Source organism: Elgaria multicarinata, chromosome 10 (genome assembly GCF_023053635.1).
Source record: "Elgaria multicarinata webbii isolate HBS135686 ecotype San Diego chromosome 10, rElgMul1.1.pri, whole genome shotgun sequence".
NCBI classification, from domain to species: Eukaryota; Metazoa; Chordata; class Lepidosauria; order Squamata; family Anguidae; genus Elgaria; species Elgaria multicarinata.
The window spans coordinates 6,095,108-6,116,639 of NC_086180.1; the positions used below are offsets into that span (position 1 = coordinate 6,095,108).

At 46.9% G+C, this 21,532-nt stretch overlaps 1 protein-coding gene across 2 annotated transcripts in view; it reads left to right on the forward strand.

Moving 5' to 3' along the window:
* The window catches only part of DNAAF9 (dynein axonemal assembly factor 9), a 127,674-nt gene that overhangs the window by 89,197 nt on the left and 16,945 nt on the right, over window positions 1–21,532 (forward strand). For both annotated transcript variants that reach the window (XM_063135386.1, XM_063135387.1), the window contains 8 exons: window positions 2,295–2,393; window positions 2,862–2,979; window positions 3,451–3,539; window positions 5,857–6,015; window positions 14,373–14,498; window positions 17,195–17,232; window positions 19,545–19,680; window positions 20,774–20,860. In XM_063135386.1, the coding sequence (XP_062991456.1) occupies window positions 2,295–2,393; window positions 2,862–2,979; window positions 3,451–3,539; window positions 5,857–6,015; window positions 14,373–14,498; window positions 17,195–17,232; window positions 19,545–19,680; window positions 20,774–20,860 (852 nt within the window). The remainder of the gene's footprint in view (window positions 1–2,294; window positions 2,394–2,861; window positions 2,980–3,450; window positions 3,540–5,856; window positions 6,016–14,372; window positions 14,499–17,194; window positions 17,233–19,544; window positions 19,681–20,773; window positions 20,861–21,532) is intronic.

The following is a 21,532-nucleotide window of genomic DNA, read 5'->3' on the forward strand; positions in this document are numbered from 1 at the left end:
GTCCCCAGCAGAACCAACTCCCGACAACCCTCTCCCTAATTCCCAGCAGAATCAACGATATACATAAGGACATGAGCATATACATAAGAAGCTTAAAATGGGATTCACATTTCAGTTTGTGATTCAGAGATGTGAAAAGGTTGAAGGCCAAATACTGGTCAACCCGGGGTGGATTGCAGCCCATAGCAGGTTTATGGCCTGAACTGAAGTTGGTCACTCCAGTAGTGTCACAGTCATGTTCCGCCTCAACTTCTTCGTGAAGGGAGCTGCCTGTTTGCTACAAGGCCAGGTTTAAGACTTTGGTTCTAGTGTATAAAACCCGAAACAACTTGGGACCAAGATACCTTCTCCCTTACCAACCTGCCCGATTACTGAGGTCATCCGAGGGCATGCTCCTGGTGGTTCCACATAGATCCAGCCTCCAATTGGAATCCACCAGGGGAAGAGCCCTCAGTATGGTGGTCCCTTCTCTACAGAATTCCCATTCTATTATTTCCCGTTCTATTCTTGCGTCCAGTTCTGGGCTCCACAATTCAAGAAGGACGCAGACAAGCTGGAGCGTGTTCAGAGGAGGGCAACCAGGATGATCAGGGGTCTAGAAACAAAGCCCTATGAAGAGAGACTGAAAGAACTGGGCAGGTTTAGCCTGGAGAAGAGAAGATTGAGGGGAGACATGAGAGCACTCTTCAAATACTTAAAAGCTTGTCACACAGAGGAGGGCCAGGATCTCTTCTCGATCCTCCCAGAGTGCAGGACACGGAATAACGGGCTCAAGTTAAAGGAAGCCAGATTCCAGCTGGACATCAGGAAAAACTTACTGACTGTTAGAGAAGTACGACAATGGAATCAGTTACCTAGGGAGGTTGTGGGCTCTCCCACACTAGAGACCTTCAAGAGGCAGCTGGACAACCATCTGTCAGGAATGCTTTAGGGTGGATTCCTGCATTGAGCAGGGGGTTGGACTCGATGGCCTTGTAGGCCCCTTTCAACTCTGCTGTTCTATGATTCTATGATATTTTATTATTCAGCGGTCCAGAATCCACTTAGGTGTGCAGTGGTATAGAAATGTTGTAAATAAATACTGAGAATTTATTTATTATTTATTTATTTAGAATATTTATATACCGCTCCTCATTGAAAAAAATTCGGAGCGGTGTACAAGGTAAAATGAAAATAAAAACAGAATAAAACAGTTAAAACAAAATTTAAAAAGAAGCAAAAACAGAAATCCAAGGCTGCATGTTAAAGAAAGGCTTCTTGGAATAAAGATGTTTCCGCCGAAAGGAATACAAAGTTGGCACCTGCCTGACCTCCAGAGGCAGGGAATTCCACAGGAGGGGGCCACCACGCTGAAGGTTCTTCCCCTGGTGGGTTCCAATCGGAGGATGGATCTAGGTGGAACCACCAGGAGCAGGCCCTCGGATGACCTCAGTGACCGGGCAGGTTGGTAAGGGAGAAGGCGCTCTCTCAGGTATCCTGGTCCCAAGTTGTTTAGGGCTTTGTATACAAGTACAAGAACCTTCAACCTGGCCCGGTAGCGAATAGGCAGCCAGTGCAGTTCCCTCAGCAGAGGAGTTCCATGCCGGAAAGGGGCAGCTCCAGACAACAGCCGAGCTGCAGCATTCTGCACTAGCTCCAGCTTCCGGAGCAGCTTCAAGGGCAGCCCCACATAGAGCGCGTTGCAGTAATCCAATCTTGAGGTTACCAATGCCTGTACCACCGTGGTGCAGAATGAAGAAATGAAATGGAGAAACCATGACTGGGAGAGAGGAGGGTGTAGTGATACTGTTGGACTGAAGAGCTTTAAAACAAATGCAAGGCATACAAAGCAGCAGGTTGATGTTGCAAACTTTATTGAAAAGACTGGGGGATTCCCCATTCACTTCAATGGGGTCTGCGGCAGAGACGTTCCTCCTGGGTTGTCCCTGCTCTCATGTTACAGGTTTGGGTTAAAGCTGGGTTTGGGACAGTTTGATAAATGGTGGTTGTACTGTTTTGCCTTAATGCATGCTGATTGAAAAGAAACTTGACAGTGTCCCCATTCAGAAGACACCTTAAACCATGGCGGTGAAGCCAGAAAGCCAGACTGTGTTCAGAAGACACCATAAACCATGGCTTTAACCATGGTGAATAAAGTAAAAAGTGGTTAAAGCCATGGTTTAAGGTGTCTTCTGAACACAGCCCGGCTTTCTGGCTTAACCACTGTGGTTAAAGCCATGGTTCAAGGTGTCTTCTGAACGGGGCCAGTGTTTTCTAAATCAGAGCAATGGTTTGAATGCACATCCTTATTCTAGGCATTCCAGCATGCAGAAGCTGTTCAGCGTCTTATCTTGTCCTCCCGGGGAAAGATGGAACCAGCTAAGACTATCTACAAGCCTGCCAGATCTGGAAAGGTGAGGTTTTTCAAAGCAGGCCTCCATGCCTCCCCCAGGGAATCCTAATGGCGTCATTCCCTTGTGAGCTGTGCCAATGTCTCTCCCACATGTGGGGGATGGAGACAGATCAGATTGTAGTTTGATTCCATGGTTTGGAGGGAGCCTTAAGCCACAGCTTGCCCATTCAGACGTCATGGAGAAGCGTGTTTTTAAGAAACCAAGATAGCTTCTCCGATTCCAGGGGCGTGAAGGGAGAAGGGCAGTGGGACGTGGGACCTTATGGACAGACAGCTCATTCCTCATCTGAAAAACGATGCTTTATTGTCTGGGTCTTGGTTGGATTCTCCACATCTGTGTGTGGTGTGTGTGTGTTATGTGTATTACTGGACAGTTAGATTCCATCCTGGGTGAACTTGCTAGCTGTCATACAGGCCTCCAGAGATCCATCCACCCACCCCTGAAAATTACTCTCTTACTCCTCTAAAGATTTCTGCAGCACTTTACGGTCAGCAGTGTAAGCCGTGAGCCAATGATGAGAGCCCATCTACCAACGTTGCTGCACCAAGCCAAAGCCGTTCCTGGTAATAAGGCTGAGAACGAGAAGGTAAGGCAGTGAACGTGCACATTACCTTCTTTTAAAAGTAATTTGTTCGCTTTAACCGGTTTTTTCTTTCTGAAGCTGCGTAACTGGACAAACTTGATGGTGACGGTTTTCATATGCTTCCAAGTTGTCTGTCATTTCTTCATTGCCTTTAAATTAGGTTTGTTTTGTCCACGAAGGGCTGCCTTGCTTGAAAACCCAACTTGCAAATGGGAGTACTGGGGAGGAACTCTTGGAAGGCACAGAAACTGCCTACAGTTTCCTGCAGGGCGCTTTGAAACACTGAGGGGGGAAGAACGAATGGGTGACACTCCTAGTTGGAAACGCCCTCGTGGTGGCGGCTATGGGATGTAAGATCGCTGGGCAGCTTCTTTGATGCGGGATTGTATCAAGGGCCACCTTTTAGCTCCTGTAGAAACGGGCAGTGCAACAATGATAGTAATAACGTAAACACTCTCTTCCTTCTTTTTTGAGGTGGTGATCACCATCTTAACAGGTCTTCCAGGTTGCCGCTCAAGTGATCTCTCTTCATTCCTGGTCACTTTTAACAAAGAATATGGACGGTTAGTAGAGCTTCACAGGGTGTGTGTTTTTCCCTACAGTGATGATGGATTGAACCGTATATTTGGTGGCCTTCCATTTAATGGCCAGACCATTAAATGGGAGGCCACCAAATTAGATGGATTCACAGTCAGCTACAGAATCGGACTCAAAGAGTGCTTATCAACGGAACCTTCTCAAACTGTGGGGAGGTAACGAGTGGGGTATCGCAGGGCTCAGTCCTGGGCCCAGTACTCTTCAAGATTTGTATTAATGATTTGGACGAGCAGGTGCAGGGAAAGCTTATCAGATTTGCAGATGACACAAAATTGGGTGGGATAGCTAATACCCTGGAAGACAAAAACAAACTTCAAAGTGATCTTGATTGGCTGGAGTGCTGGGCTGAAAACAACTAAATGAAATTTAATCGGGATAAATGCCAAGTTTTACATCTAGGAAATAGAAACCAAAGGCACAGTTACAAGATGGGGGATACTTGGCTCAGCAATACTACAAACGAGAAGGATCTTGGAATTGTTATAGATCACAAGCTGAATATGAGCCAACAGTGCGATATGGCTGCAAGAAAGGCCAATGCTATTTTGGGCTGCATTAATAGAAGTATAGCTTCCAAATCATGTGAGGTACTGGTTCCTCTCTATTCGGCCCTGGTTAGGCCTCATCTATAGTATTGTGTCCAGTTCAGGGCTCCACAGTTCAGGTGATCAGGGGTCTGGAAACAAAGCCCTATGAAGAGAGACTGAAAGAACTGGGCAGGTTTAGCCTAGAGAAGAGAAGATTGAGGAGAGACATGATAGCACTCTTCAAAGACTTAAAAGGTTGTCACAGAGAGGAGGGCCAGGATCTCTTCTCGATCCTCCCAGAGTGCAGGACACAGAATAACGGGCTCAAGTGACAGGAAGTCAGATTCTGGCTGGACATCAGGAAAAACTTCCTGACTGTTAGAGCAGTATGACAATGGAACCAGTTACCTAGGGAGGTTGTGGGCTCTCCCACACTAGAGGCCTTCAAGAGGCAGCTGGACAACCATCCGTCAGGTGGATGCTTTAAGGTGGATTCCTGCATTGAGCAGGGGGTTGGACTCGATGGCCTTTTAGGCCCCTTCCAACTCTGCTATTCTATGATTCTATGACCTCTCTCCAAGTATGTTAGTTGCCCTTAGAGACTTCTCTGCCTGGGGTACAGTTCTCAGGACAGCCTGACTGGTGTCGTTCTGTGCTGCATGCAGCCGCTTGCTTCGATTTCAACATGTTGAAATATTTCAGCACAGAAGTTGCCGATGGCTGCTCCCGGGACAGTTTTTCCTTTACATCTTATTGTTTTAAAAAAAGGGAGGGCAGAGGGAGAGTGTGATGCAAAGAATGCTGGTATAACGCAGGGATGGGCAAGCTGTGGGCCTCAGCCTCGTTTCATGTGACCCTCTGCATGCGGTCAGTTCAGACCTCTGGCTTGGAAAAAAGGAGGCTACGGGGAGACATGATAGAGATGTACAAAATCATGCATGGGGTGGAGAATGTGGGCAGGGAGACATTTTTCTCCCTCTCTCAAAATACTAGAACCCAGGGGGACATCCTATGAAGCTGGTTGGTGGGTGATCCAGGGCAAATAAAAGGAAGTTACATTATGGAACTCACTACCACAAGATGTAGTGATGGCTACCAGTTGGGATGGCTTTAAAAGGGGGTTGGATAAATTCCTGGAGGAGAAGGCTATCAATGGCTACTAGCCCTGATGGTTGTGTGCAACCTCCAGTATCAGAGGCAGTAAGCCTGTGTGCAGTGGTTGCTGGGGAACATGAGTGGGAGGGTGCTGTTGCACCATGTCCTGCCTTGTTGGTCCCTGGCTGATGGCTGGTTGGCCCCTGTGCGAACAGAGTGCTGGACTAGATGGACCCTGGGTCTGATCCAGCATCAGGGCTCTTCTTATGTTCTTATGTTAAAAGCAGTGAAGGCTGGTGGCTCTGATGTCAGTGGGGCAGTGAATCCGCTCCGGGTTTCAGTCAGAACTTGTCAGAACTCTGACGGGTTCTGACTGAAACCCGGAGTGGATTCACTGCCCTATCAATATCAGAGCTATCAGCCTCCGCTGGGCAAGAGCAATCTGTTCCTTCTCCAACAGCCCACTCAGTGGGGAGGAAAGGAGAAAAGAAGGGAAAGGCAGCTCCCCACAGCTTTGGCTGTGGTCTCAGCCAGCTCCAGCCTGCGCTCCCCAACAGAGTACGCTTAGGGGATGCTACACTCACCCGCAAAAGGGTTGTCCTCCCACGGTATAAAGAAACCAGAGATAGCCTGACTTCATTCTCTTCACAATGTGTTTCAGGTGGCTTGTTTATCGCCAAACCATGGACAGCCCTGAATGTTTCAGCGCAGCGCACTTCCAAAAGTACCTGGCGAGCGTTCTTGAGTCCCAGCACAGCCGCGGTGCCCGTCTCTCAGCTTACAGTCGGAAGAAGATGAGGCTGCTGGTGGTTCTCCAAGGGTAGGACGTTCCTTGCTGCTTTCCAGATCTGTGTGGAATTTTGCTCGAAAGTTGTCCTCTTCATCTCGCTGTTGTAAGATAAGTTTGGCACCCAAATTTGGATTTGTATGCTAGGCAGTAGGTTTTAACCTTTTGGTTGTCTTACTATGATTTTAATTTTTGTGAACCGCCCAGAGAGCTTCGGCTATTAGGCAGTATAGAAATGTAATAAATAAATAAATAAGAGTTCAACATCTGTGAAAATGAAGCCCTGGAAACAAAGCCCTATGAAAAGAGTGTGAAAGAACTGGGCATGTTTAGCTTGGAGAAGAGAAGGCTGAGGGGAGACATGAGAGCACTCTTCAAATCCTTGAAAGGTTGTCACGCAGAGGAGGGCCAGGATCTCTTCTCGATCCTCCCAGAGTGCAGGACACGGAATCATGCGCTCAAGTTAAAGGAAGCCAGATTCCAGCTGGACATCAGGAAAAACTTCCTGACTGTTAGAGCAGTACGACAATGGAACCAATCACCTAGGGAGGTCGTGGGCTCTCCCACACTATAGGTCTTCAAGAGGCAGCTGGACAACCCATCTGTCAGGGATGCTTTAGGGTGGATTCCTGCATTGAGCAGGGGGTTGGACTCGATGGCCTTGTAGGCCCCTTCCAACTCTATGATTCTGTCAAAAAACAGCCAACAGAAAAAGGCCTCTTAATGGTCTATTTTAAGTCTCATATTACCTAAGGGTCACCTTGGTATTGTTTTGGGAAGCCAGGATCCTTCGCTACAAATGTTTGCATTCTATAAGGACAGACATCACTCAAGTTAACGAAGCCTACGTCTAAAAGGAAATACATTTTTATAACCTTACGGTGTACAACATTAAGATGGGTGTCTTCCTTATTAAGAAACAAGCTTTTAAGGTGTCTGGAAACAAAAGTGTGTTTGTGTATTCGGTGGTCGGGTAATTGCAGGTGGCCCCACCGTACCGAGGGAACACCACGCACACACGGCTTCTTCATGCCTTAGAGCTGGCTCCCATTCGATGCATTTGATTTGAAGGGGAAACGCAATATAGAAAAAAGGCCTTGGCGAGCATTGTTTGGGCCTTGGGTTGGAGTACCATTAAAAACCCTCTCCAAGGAAAGTGCCGTTCAAGGGAGTCTTAAATAATACCACCAAGGAATCTCTGCTTCACATTTTCAGAAGTGAAGTGAAAGTATACTTTGCCCGCCTAGTTTTGTTAAACGTAAGACAAGCCTTGAAAAGGCCTTTGAAAAAGCTGTTTGCAGGGACTAAAACAGTAACCTTTGGCATTTTGTGAACGAGAGGAAGAAAATGGGAACGCACACAAAAAAACCACCCAACCCGGTCATGATCTTTTGTCCTTTTTGCTGCTTTGCGGTACAAATGCACAAGGGCTGATATGCAGACAAGAATAATGGAGGTCACGGCCTGATTAAAGGATCTCTCTCCTCCTTCAGGCCTGCCCCATCTGCTTGAGAAGGCATATAGTCTTCTTCTCGGAGTAGGTCAGCCAGGCCAGCAACCCTAACCCCATCCGTCGAAGGGTGGACTCAATATGAAAGAGCAACAGTATTTCTCTTCGTCCACCACCCCTCTGCCTCATCTCCTCTCGCTCCACCTGGCATCTGAGGGAAGAGCAAATCGAGAAGATCAGAAGAACCCCGCTGGTGGAGGCCAAGGATCGGGGCCAGATCCTTGCCTCCAGGAGGCTCACAAGGGACGCGGCAGTTCAAAGCGACCGTTCTCCCCTGCTGAGCACTTGGCATTCAGATGGATCTGGCCGGCAAACATGGAGTGTCTGTTTAGCAATTGTAGCAGATAACCGGTCTGTCTTTCCCCTCTGCAGTTAACTCATCTCTAAAAACAAAACAAAAGTTTTGTAAGCTAGTGGACACCACCATATCATGTATTAATGAATTCCACAAGTTAATTATCTATTGGAGAAGAGAAGAGGAGATTGAGGGGAGACATGATAGCATTCTTCAAATACCTGAAAGGTTGTCGCACAGAGGAGGGCCAGGATCTCTTCTCGATCCTCCCAGAGTGCAGGACGCGGAATAACGGGCTCAAGTGACAGGAAGTCAGATTCCGGATGGACATCAGGAAAAACTTCCTGACAGTTAGAGCAGTACGACAACGGAACCAATGATCTAGGGAGGCTGTGGGCTCTCCCACCCTAGAGGCCTTCAAGAGGCAGCTGAACAACCACCTGTCAGGGATGCTTTAGGGAGGATTTCTGCATTGAGCAGGGGGTTGGACTCGATGGCCTTAGAGGCCCCTTCCAACTCTACGATTCTGTGATTCTGTTATTCTATTGCATGGTAAACTAAGTCCTTTTATCAATCCTTAATCGGTTTTATTGGGTGACCCCAAATTCTAGCCTTATGAGAGGTGTGTGTTGTGTTTCTTCTCCCCCTCACCCACCTCCAATCTTGGTTCATCATTTCCTAGTCATCAGCTGGAACTACTTTATTTATTTATTTATTTAATTACATTTATATACCGCCCCACAGCCGAAGCTCTCTGGGCGGTTTACAACATTTAAAAATAGTAAACATTAAAAGTATACAATTTAAAAAACAACAACACACACACACACACAAAAACCAGTATAAAAACAACAGTATCCATTTAAAAACAACAATTGTGGGGTCCATTAAAACAAACTTAACGTTGTTAAATGCTGTTAAAATGCTGTTAAAAATGCCTGGGAGAAGAGAAAAGTCTTGACCTGGCGCCGAAAAGATAACAATGTTGGCGCCAGGCGAGCCTCATCGGGGAGATCATTCCACAGTCGGGGGGCCACCACTGAAAAGGCCCTCTCCCTTGTTGCCATCCTCCGAGCTTCCCTTGGAGTAGGCACTCGGAGGAGGACCTTAGATGTTGAGCGCAGTGTACGGGTAGGTTCATGTCGGGAGAGGCGTTCCATCAGGTATTGTGGTCCCAAGCCATGTAGGGCTTTATAGGTTAAGACCAGCACCTTGAATTGGGCTCGGAAACATATAGGCAGCCAATGCAAGCGGGCCAGAATCGGTGTTACATGCTCAAACCTCCCTGTTCCAGCTATCAATCTGGCCACCGCATTTTGCACAAGCTGCAGCTTCCGGATCGTCTTCAAAGGCTGCCCCACGTAGAGGGCATTGCAGTAATCTAATTTGGAAGTTACCAGAGTATGGACAACAAGCTAGGTTATCCCTGTCCAGATAGGGACATAGCTGGGCCACCAACCGAAGTTGGTAGAAAGCACTCTGTGCCACCGAGGCCACCTGAGCCTCAAGTGACAAAGATGGTTCTAGGAGAACCCCCAAGCTACGAACCTGCTCCTTCAGGGGGAGTGCAACCCCATCCAGAACCGGTTGAACACCCCCCATCCGATCAGAGGAACCACCCACCAGCAGCATCTCAGTCTTGTCTGGATTGAGCTTCAGTTTATTAGCCCTCATCCAGTCCATTGTCGCAGCCAAGCACCGGTTCAGCACATCCACAGCCACACCTGATGAGGATGAAAAGGAGCAGTAGAGCTGCGTGTCGTCAGCGTACTGATGACAGCGCACTCCAAAACTCCGGATGACCGCACCCAACGGTTTCATGTACATGTTAAACAGCATGGGGGACAAGACCGATCCCTGCGGAACTCCATACTGAAGAGTCCACGGGGCCGAGCAATGTCCCCCAAGCACCACCTTCTGGAGCCGTCCTGCTAAGTAGGAGCGGAACCACTGCAATGCAGTGCCCCCCACTCCCAACTCAGCCAGACGTTCCAGAAGGATACCATGGTCGATGGTATCGAAAGCCGCTGAGAGATCAAGGAGTATCAACAAAGTCACACTCCCCCTGTCCTTCTCCCGACATAGGTCATCATACAGGGCGACCAAGGCTGTTTCCGTGCCAAAGCCGGGCCTGAAACCCGACTGAAATGGATCCAGATAATCAGTCTCATCCAAGAGTGTCTGGAGCTGGCCCGCCACCACCCGCTCAAGGACCTTGCCCAGGAATGGAACATTTGCTACCGGCCTGTAGTTACTAAGATTTTCCGGGTCCAAGGAAGTTTTCTTCAGGAGTGGTCTCACTACCGCCTCTTTCAGACGGTCTGGGACCACTCCCTCTCGTAGAGAGGCATTAATCACCTCCTTGGCCCAGCCAGCTGTTCCATCCCTACTAGCTTTTATTAGCCAAGAGGGGCAAGGATCCAGTACAGAGGTGGTTGCACGGACCTGTCCAGTTAACTACTTTAACTGGGTCTGCAGGTGGGCTGCCCGTTTCTACCTGTTCTTCTCCCTAACCCTAACCCAGAACTTGCTCTTGGCCTTACGTACGTGGACCAGCCTCTCTTTTTCTCTCAGGTTTACTTCCCTAGATGTAGCTTTTCTTTGCCAGCTCTTCTGCCCCCACCAAACTTGTGTCCTGCGTCTCCTGCTTCTTCCCTCTCCATCTTCTGAGTCACCCATGACTTACCTGAAGATTGTACCTTTCAAGCCCTGTCGCCCCTGGAGGCTGTTCTTTGAGGGCAGCGCACGACACGCTGCAGGTGCAGAAACAAACCTCTGCCTTCGTACCTGACACGGACCGCCACTGCTCTGTTTTCGTGAGCGGAAGGGACAATAGGCAAAATCTTTTTTTCCTTTGTCTGCCTCCTCCAAACCAGTCAACAACAATACACTTGCTCAATCCACAGATTGTTGCAACACATACAAACTTGACATTTTTATATGCTACATATGGTAAAAATTGTTTGTTGTTGTTTATTCGTTCAGTCGCTTCCGACTCTTCGTGACTTCATGGACCAGCCCACGCCAGAGCTTTCTGTCGGCTGTCGCCACCCCTAGCTCCCCCAAGGTCAAGTCTGTCACCTCCAGAATATCATCCCTCCATCTTGCCCTTGGTCGGCCCCTCTTCCTTTTGCCTTCCACTTTCCCTAGCATCAGCCTCTTCTCTAGGGTGAACTATTTTCTCATTATGTGGCCAAAGTACTTCAGTTTTGCCTTTAATACCATTCCCTCAAGTGAGCAGTCTGGCTTTATTTCCTGGAGTCTGGCCTGGTTTGAACTTCTTGCACTCCAAGGCACTCTCAGAATTTTCCTCCAACACTACAGTTCAAAAGGTTAAAATTACATTTGGTTAAAATTACAGAGCTATCAAATACGTAACATGCATTACTGAAAGGATGGTGAGATGGGAGCACAGCAGACATACAGAGACCTTTCATTACTTCTCAATGACATTTCATTTACATCTCTGAATCTTTATAACAACTCACACCAATAGTTTCTAAAAACTTTATTTTATTTATTTATTTATTTATTACATTTCTATACCGCCCAATAGCCGGAGCTCTCTGGGCGGTTCACAACTTTGCTCTACATCCGTTAGCTTTTACTGCAAATAAAAAAGCCCTACATGGTTTGGGTCCAGGCTACCTGCGGGATCGCCTTCTCCCGTACAATCCGCCCCGCACGCTCAGGTCCTCTGGGAAGAATCCACTTCAGCTAGCAAAAACTAGATTAACAACTGTTACCCAGAGGACCTTCTCTTCTGCTGCTCCCAGACTGTGGAATGGCCTGCCGGAGGAGACTTGTCAACTTCACTCTTTTTCTGAGTTTAAGACAGCTATAAAGACTGATCTATTCCGGCAGGCCTATCCAGTGAAATTTTAGAATGTTTTCAGGATGTTTTAATCATGTATGGTATGATTAATTCATTTTAATGTGTATTTTATATCATGTTTTTATACTGTTTGTTTTACACTTTGAATTGTTTTCGTTTTTGTGAACTGCCCAGGTTGCTTCGGCTATTGGGCGGTATAAAAATGCAATAAATTAATAATAATAATAATAATAATAATAATAATAATAATAATAATAGCGCAACCCTTTGTATCACATAAGGGTCGGTTGAATGTAATAAATAACTCAGTTTTTCCTTAGCACCCCTGTATTTCACTTTCGTTAAAAAAGGCTCCAAATAACTTTTCCTTATATCTATATATAAGGGGCAGTCAAATACATAATGTGCTATGTCCTCTGGAACTGGCTTTCCACAAACACACGACCTGTCTTCTACTGACCAAACCAGTCTGAAAATTCTCTGGGTCCCAGGTATCTACGCTAGGTAGTGTGGGGGTTGGCTGTTAGAGATATGATATGGGTAACTCAAAAGAAAAGCGACTGCAAGGCTTCAAACAACAAAGCTTAACATTTTACTGGGAAAAGAGTCAACAGGTATTTTTTTTTAAGAAGTCCGAATGAATAAACACATACACATAACACTCACGTGTGTGTGTGTGTGTGTGTGTGTGTGAATGAGCAATAGAGTAATAAACAACCAGGGATAAATGCATCCACTAACCTAACTAGACTGTGTCCCTATTTTATCCTGGTCCCATATCCAAGCAATATCTTACTGTGATTAGTCAAGCTTCAATAACTCTTGACATTTGTTTTCCTCAAGGACTCTGACTTTCTTTCTTTCTTTCCATCCTCCCCCCCCCCCCCCGCTTCTTTTTCTCTGCCTTTCTGACTAAACTTTTATCGTATTTTCTCTCTCTCCCCAACTCCCACCAGTCAGGAGAGCAGTTAATTTCTGCAAACTAAGTTTCTGTTTCCTCAGTTTAAAGCTCCCCCCACCCCCCCCCTCCCATCTTCCTCCCACCTTCTCTTGAAGTTCGTAATCCTAATCTTCTGGCTTTATGAACAAAACACACTGACTTTTGCATTCCGTTTAAACTTTTTTGGCTGAAGCTGACTGACAAAGATGCACACATTTAACCCCATAATATCCTAAAAACAGCTAAATGAAAGAATGGAAGGCAGTTTGTTTATGAAGAGAGACTGAAAGAACTGGGCATGTTTAGCCTGGAGAAGAGAAGATTGAGGGGAGACATGATAGCACTCTTCAAATACTTGAAAGGTTGTCACACAGAGGAGGGCCAGGATCTCTTCTCGATCATCCCAGAGTGCAGGATGTGGAATAATGGGCTCAAGTTACAGGAAGTCAGATTCCAGCTGGACATCAGGAAAAACTTCCTGACTGTTAGAGCAGTATGACAATGGAACCAGTTACCTAGGGAGGTTGTGGGCTCTCCCACCCTAGAGGGCTTCAAGAGGCAGCTGGACAACCCTCTGTCAGGGATGCTTTAGGGTGGATTCCTGCATTGAGCAGGGGGTTGGACTCGATGGCCTTGTAGGCCCCTTCCAACTCTGCTATTCTATGATTCTATTTATTTATTTATTATTTCATGTTTATACATTTTATTCAGTTCTGTTCCTTCACAGCACCTGATGAAGCCCAAGCCTCATCCTCTTTTGTGTCGGGGTTTGCTCTGGCACAAGACTTCTGTAGCTACATTTTATTTGCCTGGTTCACTTGTAAGCATCCATAACAAAGGTTCTCGAGAACATAAAGGTTATAATTTTAACGAAGTATTCCTCTTGTCTAGATGTTTAGTCTAGATGGGAGCAGGGGAGGGTGAAATTGGTAGAGCAGTGCCTGGTGGTTGTTTTCAGCACAGGGAAATGGACCCTAAGTGCTTTCTCAGAATTGTAACGCCTACTATCAGCTTCGGCTGATACGCCAGCTGCAACCCTTCCTAGACTCAGAAGACCTAAAGACGGTAGCACACGCGCTGGTAACTTCGAGGCTCGACTTCTGCAATGCGCTCTCCATAGGGCTACCTTTGTGCCTAGTCCGGAAACGTCAACTAGTTCAAAATAGGGCAGCCAGGCTGGTCACCGGTACACCTAGGGGTGACCACGTTACACCAGTCTTAAAATCTCTTCACTGGCTGCCAATTAGTTTTTGAGCAAAGTATAAAGGGTTGGTTATCACTTTTAAAACCCTACATGGTTTGGGTCCAGGCTACCTGCGGGATCGCCTTCTCCCGTATAATCCGCCCCACACACTTAGGTCCTGTGGGAAGAATCTACTTCAGTCCGTCATAGATAGGCTGACGGGTATTACCCAGAAGACCTTCTCTTCTGCCGCTCCCAGGCTGTGGAATGCCCTGCCGGAGGAGACTCGTCAGCTTGACAGTCTTTTAGCATTCAAGAAAGCTATCAAGACTGATCTCTTCCGGCAGGCCTATCCAGGGGAATCTTAGTATGCTTTTAGGATGTTTTTTTTACAGTGTATGCTATGTTTTTAATCGGTATATGATTGCTGCTGTTCCCCGCCTCGATCCAATCGGAGACGTGGGTAGGAAATAAATTATTATTATTATTATTATTATTATTATTATTATTATTATTATTATTAATGCGCTGCGTATGTGCGTACATACCCACCCCAATCTGTTGGCAACAGCACCCTTGCTGCGTTGCTCTGTCACTTCACAACTCTTTGCTTTGTGTTCTCCGCAGATATACAGATGTGATTGACGTTGTGCAGGCCCTGCAGACTCACTCAGACGCTGACGTGAGGGCCTCTTTTGTCATCGGAGCGGTCACGACTTGCGTAGAGCCACTTAGTTGCTATATGGAACACAGGTATGCGTTTCAAATCCCTGCACCCACAGTGGAGGAGCTTCTTTTCCATGTATGCTCACATTACCCTGCCCAGGGAGACCGCTTCTTTCAGCTACAGGGGAAACCTAAAATTTTGCAATCAAGGAAGCCAAACCCTACACGTTTGCTGAATTAGACCAGGAAAAAATATATATATTGAGGCAGAGTAGCAAGGGTGATTAGTAGATCTGTTCTTGGTCATCTCGGAAGTGAAAGCTGACCACTTATCTTAGCAGGTGGTCCTAGATTGTGCAGGACGCTGCTGTTGATGGGAGAAGAAACTCTGCAGCCCAACTCACAGAATATCAGCAGGGATGAACACCAAGTCAAATGTCAAATGCTTTAAAAAGCACAATGCAAGTGCTTTATGAAGGTGCTTCGGTTCGCTCCTCTGAACTGCTGACCTTTGCAAAAAATAAAATTTTAAAAATCTGGATTGGCTACTTAGATGTACTTCTTCACACAGCACATAATTAAATTATGGAACTCAATACCGCAAGATGTAGTGATGGCCACCAATCTGGATGGCTTCAAAAGGGGGTTGGATAAATTCCTGGAGGAGAAGGCTATCAATGGCTACTAGCCCTGATGGTTGTGTGCCATCTCCAGTATTCAAGGCAGTAAACCTGTGTGCACCAGTTGCTGGGGAACATGGGCGGGAGGGTGCTGTTGCACCATGTCCTGCCTTGTTGGTCCCTGGCCGATGGCTGGTTGGCCCCTGTGTGAACAGAGTGCTGGACTAGATGGACCCTTGGTCTGATCCAGCATCAGGGCTCTTCTGATGTTCTTACGCTTTGAGGCAGCAGTGTGGCCTGTGGACTGACAGCTAGTTGCATGCATGTGCTGCCGCACCCAACTGCCGGCTCCTTGAGAGCTTTGTTGAAACGTTGCAAAATTGACCCTGCTACTTGGAGATGCAAGTCCAATTTCGTGACACGTGGAAGGACACTTGTGTTCCCAGGAGCCTTTGTGTAATAGAAAAGTGGACTCTGGTTTGTATATAAAGGTACTAGGAAGGTGAGAGTCTTTTTCTTGAACCAGCATCTGAAAGGAGGTCTTGGAGGAGTTTGCTTTGCCAAAATGGCTCGGGAGCAGAACGTCTGAAGGATTGTCTCCTTCCACATGAAGCTATTCAGGTCTTTGGTCATCTTTGGGGGGCTTCCTCCAGATGTCTCCACCAAAGTCAGGCTGCCACAAAAGAGAGGGCCTTCTAGTCCCGTTTATGGTCTATTTTAATTCTCATGTTACATGGAATAATGGGCTCAAGTTTTTCCTGGACATCAGGAAAAACTTCCTGACTGTTAGAGCAGTACGGCAATGGAACCCATGACGTAGGGAGGTCGTGGACTCTCTCACCCTAGAGACCTTCAAGAGGCAGCTGGACAGCCATCTGTCAGGGATGCTTGAAGGTGGATTCCTGCCTTGAGCAGGGGGTTGGACTCGATGGCCTTGTAGGCCCCTTCCAACTCTGCTATTCTATGATTCTTTGAATGTGCTACTTGGGCACGAAGCAGAACCTTCTGGCCTAAGCTGCTGTGATGCCTGGGAAGGAAGGGAAGGCTGCCCCAGAGTGTGGTTATGTCCCATCCTACAGCAGAAAAGGTCCTTGAACTTCTACTGCAGGTCCGTGGTGCTACATGCACCCCAGAGAGTCAATGTTTCTATCAGATAATTTTTATTGTCATCAGAAGCCTAGCGGTTTGGTCACCGTACTTGGCTTCAGCTTTAGACGGTGTGAGCCCGTTGGTGAGTGTGTTTCACCGGGGTGGTTGTGGTGGTGGATGGGATTCAGAGCTCCGTGGCCGAGCATATGCTTTGCATGTGGAAGTCCTCATTTTGATCCCTACCATGTCAGTAGTAAAGGATCTCCTGAGAAATATCCTTAGAATCATAGAACAGCAGAGTTGGAAGGGGCCTCTAAGGCCATCAAGTCCATCCCCCTGCTCGATGCAGGAATCCACCCTAAAGCATCCCGGACAGGTGGTTATTATTATTATTATTATTATTATTATTACTTATTTATATAGCACCATCAGTGTACATGGTGCTGTACAGAGTAAAACAGTAAATAGCAAGACCCTGCCGCATAGGCTTACATTCTAATAAAATCCTAGTAAAACAATAAGGAGGGGAAGAGAATACAAACAGGTACAGGGTAGGGTAAGCAGGCACTGGGTAGGGTAAAACTAACAGTAGAAAGTAACAGTAGAAGTCTGCACAACATCAAGTTTTAAAAGCTTTAGGAAAAAGAAAAGTTTTTAGTTGAGCTTTAAAAGCTGCGGTTGAACTTGTAGTTCTCAAATGTTCTGGAAGAGCGTTCCAGGCGTAAGGGGCAGCGGAAGAGAATGGACGAAGCCGAGCAAGGGAAGTAGAGGCCCTAGGGCAGGCGAGAAACATGGCATCAGAGGAGCGAAGAGCACGAGCGGGGCAATAGTGTGAGATGAGAGAGGAGAGATAGGAAGGAGCTAGACCGTGAAAAGCTTTGAAGGTTGTCCAGCTTGCCTGAAGCCCTGGAAAGTTAGGCAATCATGAGTTTGATAAACCAGTGATCTAACTCTGTGTAAAGTAGCCATATATATACATTTGGAAGCAGAGCAGGCAACACCTGCCTGAGTCTCTAAAGTTCTTAACACTAATATGTGTGTGTGTGCACACACGTGTGCATTTGTATTTTGCAGGTGTCTTTTCCCTAAATTCCTGGACCAGTGTTCACAAGGTAAATGCTCTTTAAAACCTCCTTGTGGGAATACCATTGTAGACCTCCAAGACTCCTTTCCTCCGATTTGACACCGTCCAGATGTGTTGGACTTTAACTTTCATGATTCCCACCCAGCATGGCCATTAGCAGCGGCGTTGCCATCCAACACATCTGGAGGGCACTGCTTCTGCTCAGCAGACTGCTAAAACTGGGGCGCAGCAAGAGATCGCGGGCTGGAAAATTAGTAGCAATGGAAGGAGTCAAATAGCAACCAAGAGATCTAGTGATGTGAGTCTTTCTTAGCTCAAGGCAAGCTTTAATAAGTGGCTCAGGGACCGGACAAGCGGGTGGCAGGCTGACGAGCAGACTGTGTTGACAAGTGACAGGAGGGCTAGACGGCTGGATGGGAGCAGCTTCAGGGAAGGGAGTTGAGTTGCCATTAAAACAGATGCAACACGGTCTCGGCCTACACAAAACGGCTTCATTTATCGTTTGACGCTCAAGGCGTTTAGTTCCTGAGGCAGTCCAGTAAAATACACTTCTCTATTCATCTTGCAATCGTCCTGTACTGGCATCGGGGAAGTTTTTAATTGTTTTTAATGTTCACTGTTTTTAACTTTTAACTAATGTTCACTGTTTTTAACTTTTTTAACTTTTGCCCAGAGAGCTTCAGCTATGGGGCCAGGGCTGTGGAGTAGGCACATTAAACCTCCGACTCCGACTCTTTTATTCATGGCACTTCCAACTCCGACTCCTTTAATTATATATTGATTTAGGAATTTATTTATTTATTTAGTACATTTTTATACCGCCCAATAGCCGAAGCTTTCTGGGCGGTTCACAAAAATTAAAACCATAATAAAACAACCAACAGGTTAAAAGCACAAATACAAAATACAGTATAAAAAGGCACAACCAGGATAAAACCACGCAGCAAAATTGATATAAGGTTAAAATACAGAGTTAAAACAGCATAATTTAAATTTAAGTTAAAATTAAGTGTTAAAATACTGAGTGAATAAAAAGGTCTTCAGCTGGCGACGAAAGGAGTACAGTGTAGGCGCCAGGCGGACCTCTCTGGGGAGCTCATTCCACAGCCGGGGTGCCACAGCGGAGAAGGCCCTCCTCCTAGTAGCCACCTGCCTCACTTCCTTTGGCAGGGGCTCATGGAGAAGGCCCCTGTGGATGATCTTAAGGTCCAGGCAGGTACATATGGGAGGAGGCGTTCCTTCAAATAACCTGGCCCCAAACCGTTTAGGGCTTTAAATGTCAATATCAGCACTTTGAATCGGGCCCGGACCTGGACTGGCAGCCAATGAAGTTGTAAAAGGACTGGCGTGATGTGATCTCGCCGGCCAGTCCCTGTTGTGTGCCCTGACTGCGAGCACACAACATTTTAGAACCCTAACCTGTTAAAGCCTGGGTCTAAAGGCTATAGCTAAGACATTCTGGGTTTTATTTTATTTTATTTATTAAAGAAGCCCAAAAATGAAAACAATGAGGCTATATTTTTATTTATTTATTTAATTGCATTTATATCGTCCCATAGCCGGAAGTTCTCTGGGCGGTTTATCAAAAGACGATAGAGTATAAAGTAATAGGATATGAAACTATAAAAGAAAATCAAGAACAACTTTCCCTACTAGTTCAAAAATCTAAAGTATATACTTTGATATCAAAGTCAAAACTACAAAAAAGTAAAAAAAACCATTGAACACCTAAAACAACTTAACAAATGACCATTTTAAAAGAAATGAACTCAGTTAGGTACATAAGTAACATAATCCTTTTTCGAGATTAAAGTATCATTTGAATATAAAATTCAAGTGAATATACATATCGCAACTCTATATACAATTTAAATTTATTAGGAGTCGGTATGTTTTTACCGACTCCGACTACAGTAACCCAAGAATTGCTTCCCACTCCACGACTCCGACTCCCACTCCGCAGCCCTGTAATGGGGTGGTATATAAATGCAATAAGTAAATAAATGAAATAGGCAGCAGTGAGCTTCTCCTGAGATAAAGAACGAGGAGAAATGTATTTTAAAAGGTGACGGAAAAGGAATTCCTTCCTCCCTCCCCTCGGGCCGGTCCAATTGCCCCGCAGAACCAGAATTTCCCCCCAAATGTCAGCAAAACACCCTGCAGGGCGGGGCACTGCCTTTGTGAATGTTTCGTGTCAGTTCTTTAATCCTGTGATGCGACTGGTTTTAATCCCACCCTAGGAAGAGTCTGCCTTATACCCGAGATCATTTTGGTCTCAAGGGAACCACAATCATTGGTGAAAGCTTTGTTTTAAACGGTTGGCCCATTTTTCCTGTGCAGGTTTGGTGAGCAACGTGGTCTTCACAAGCCAAACCACAGAGCAGAGGAACCCGCTCCTTGTTCAGCTGCAAAACCTCATCCGAGCCACAAACCCGGCTGTTTCGTTTATCTTGGCAGAAAATGGGGTTGTGACCAGGTAATGATGTTTCCCTGTTCTACTGTGGCGCACGGAGGGCTTCTTCTAGCAAAGGAGAGAGAATTCTGTTCTTGTTTGGTTTTTCACATAGGAATAAAAAAGGTGAGAAATCTCATATACCCTGTTTTAGCTGTCGTTTTGTGGGATGTTGCTGGTACGTTGTTCTTTTCCGTATTGTCATTCTGTGATTCAGCAGGGTTTTTGCATCGTCCTGGAGGGGATCTACACATCGTCGTGAAGGCGCTTGCGTGATCCTGCAGTGCGCCCCGAAACTCATCTTGTAGATCCTCCCCTATCCTGGCCAGAAGAGGCGGAGGAGGAGGAGGCGGCCCCGCATCATCCCTCGCGGGGACGGGGCGAAAAGTTTCCGGGCTCAGCGGCTTCGCTGGAGAATCTGGTCACGTCCTTTCCGCCACCGCCGCCCACGTCCCCGCCGGCCTCCTGCTGCCAGCAAAAGAGCCACCCAGGTCAGAGAGCTCGGCGGAAGAAGGCGGGGCGGCAGCTTCTTCCGCCAAGCTCTCCGACCTGGGTGGCTCTTTCGCCGGCAGCAGGAGGCCGGCAGGGAGGTGGGCAGCGGCAGCGGCGGCAAGGACACGGCCGGATTCCCCAGCGAAGCCGCCGAGCCCGGAAACTTTTCGCCCCGTCCCCGCGAGGGGCGATGCGGGGCGGCCACCACCTCCTCCTCCTCCACCTCTTCTGGTCAGGATAGGGGAGGATCTACAAGATGAGTTTCGGGGCGCACTGCAGGCGCACGCAAGCGCCTTCACGACGATGTGTAGATCCCCCCCTGGTATATGCTCGAAAGCTGCAGTCATCCTGTCTTTGCAAGGCTGAGGAAAAGCGGGTTTAAAATGTTTTTGGCCTTGAGAAATAGAAAACGGTTTCTAGGCTTTAGAGAGACATTTACCCCTCCAAATTTAGGGAAACCGCAAGCCAAAAAACCGCCCACAATAATGTTAGAACTGCAAACCAGATCTGCCTAACTTTGGAAGGATCAAGGAGTAAATCATTGCAGATGCCTGGGGCAATGCGAAAGCAAGCTTAAAGGTGAGTGTTTACTGTAGCTAAAATCTTTACCCCCCTCTCCCGCCAGGAATGAAGACATTGAGCTGATTCTCTCTGAAAACAGTTTTTCGAACCCGCAGATGCTGACCGCTCGCTACTTAACATATCCTGGCTGGCAAGTATCTCCTTTTGGCAAAATATTCAAGGGCGATCCCTTTTGATAAACATGAGCGCTATAAAGCACTAATAGATTTATTTCCCCGTCCGTTTAATCTCTCCAACGAAATCTCTTTGTTAATGAAATCTGTGACGACGCTGTCAAAGAAATGTGTTCAGTCACCTTTTCCACTCTCCTTCCCCATTTTTTAATTAAAAAGATTTCCCCCGAACTGGAAAGTTCTGTATAACTTAGAACAGGATGGGGACCTTAAAGGCCACCTTTAAAGCCTTTTATAGCTTAGTCCAGGTTATCTGAAGCACTGCCTTCACTCACACTGTCCTGCCTATATGCTAAGGCAGCCTTCCTCAACCTGGGCCGCTCCAGATGTGTTGGACTACAACTCCCAGAATGCCCGATCCTGGCCCACCTCTGTGTGACAACCTTTTAAGTATTTTTAAGTTCCTTTTAAGTTCCCTCACACCCTTCAGATTTGTTTTACCTCCTCCCCAGCTATTTCTGTCCTTGGGTCTGTCTTCACAACGCTGAGTGGGCACCGCTTCTGCCACCAAACCCCGCGGTATCGCTGGTATGGGGTGGCAGCGAGTAATCCGGGTGAAGAGAGGCAGTGCAGGCTTTCCGGCAGGCGTTAGGCTCCCCGGGTTGCCTCTCTGCCCAGGCGGACGGTGA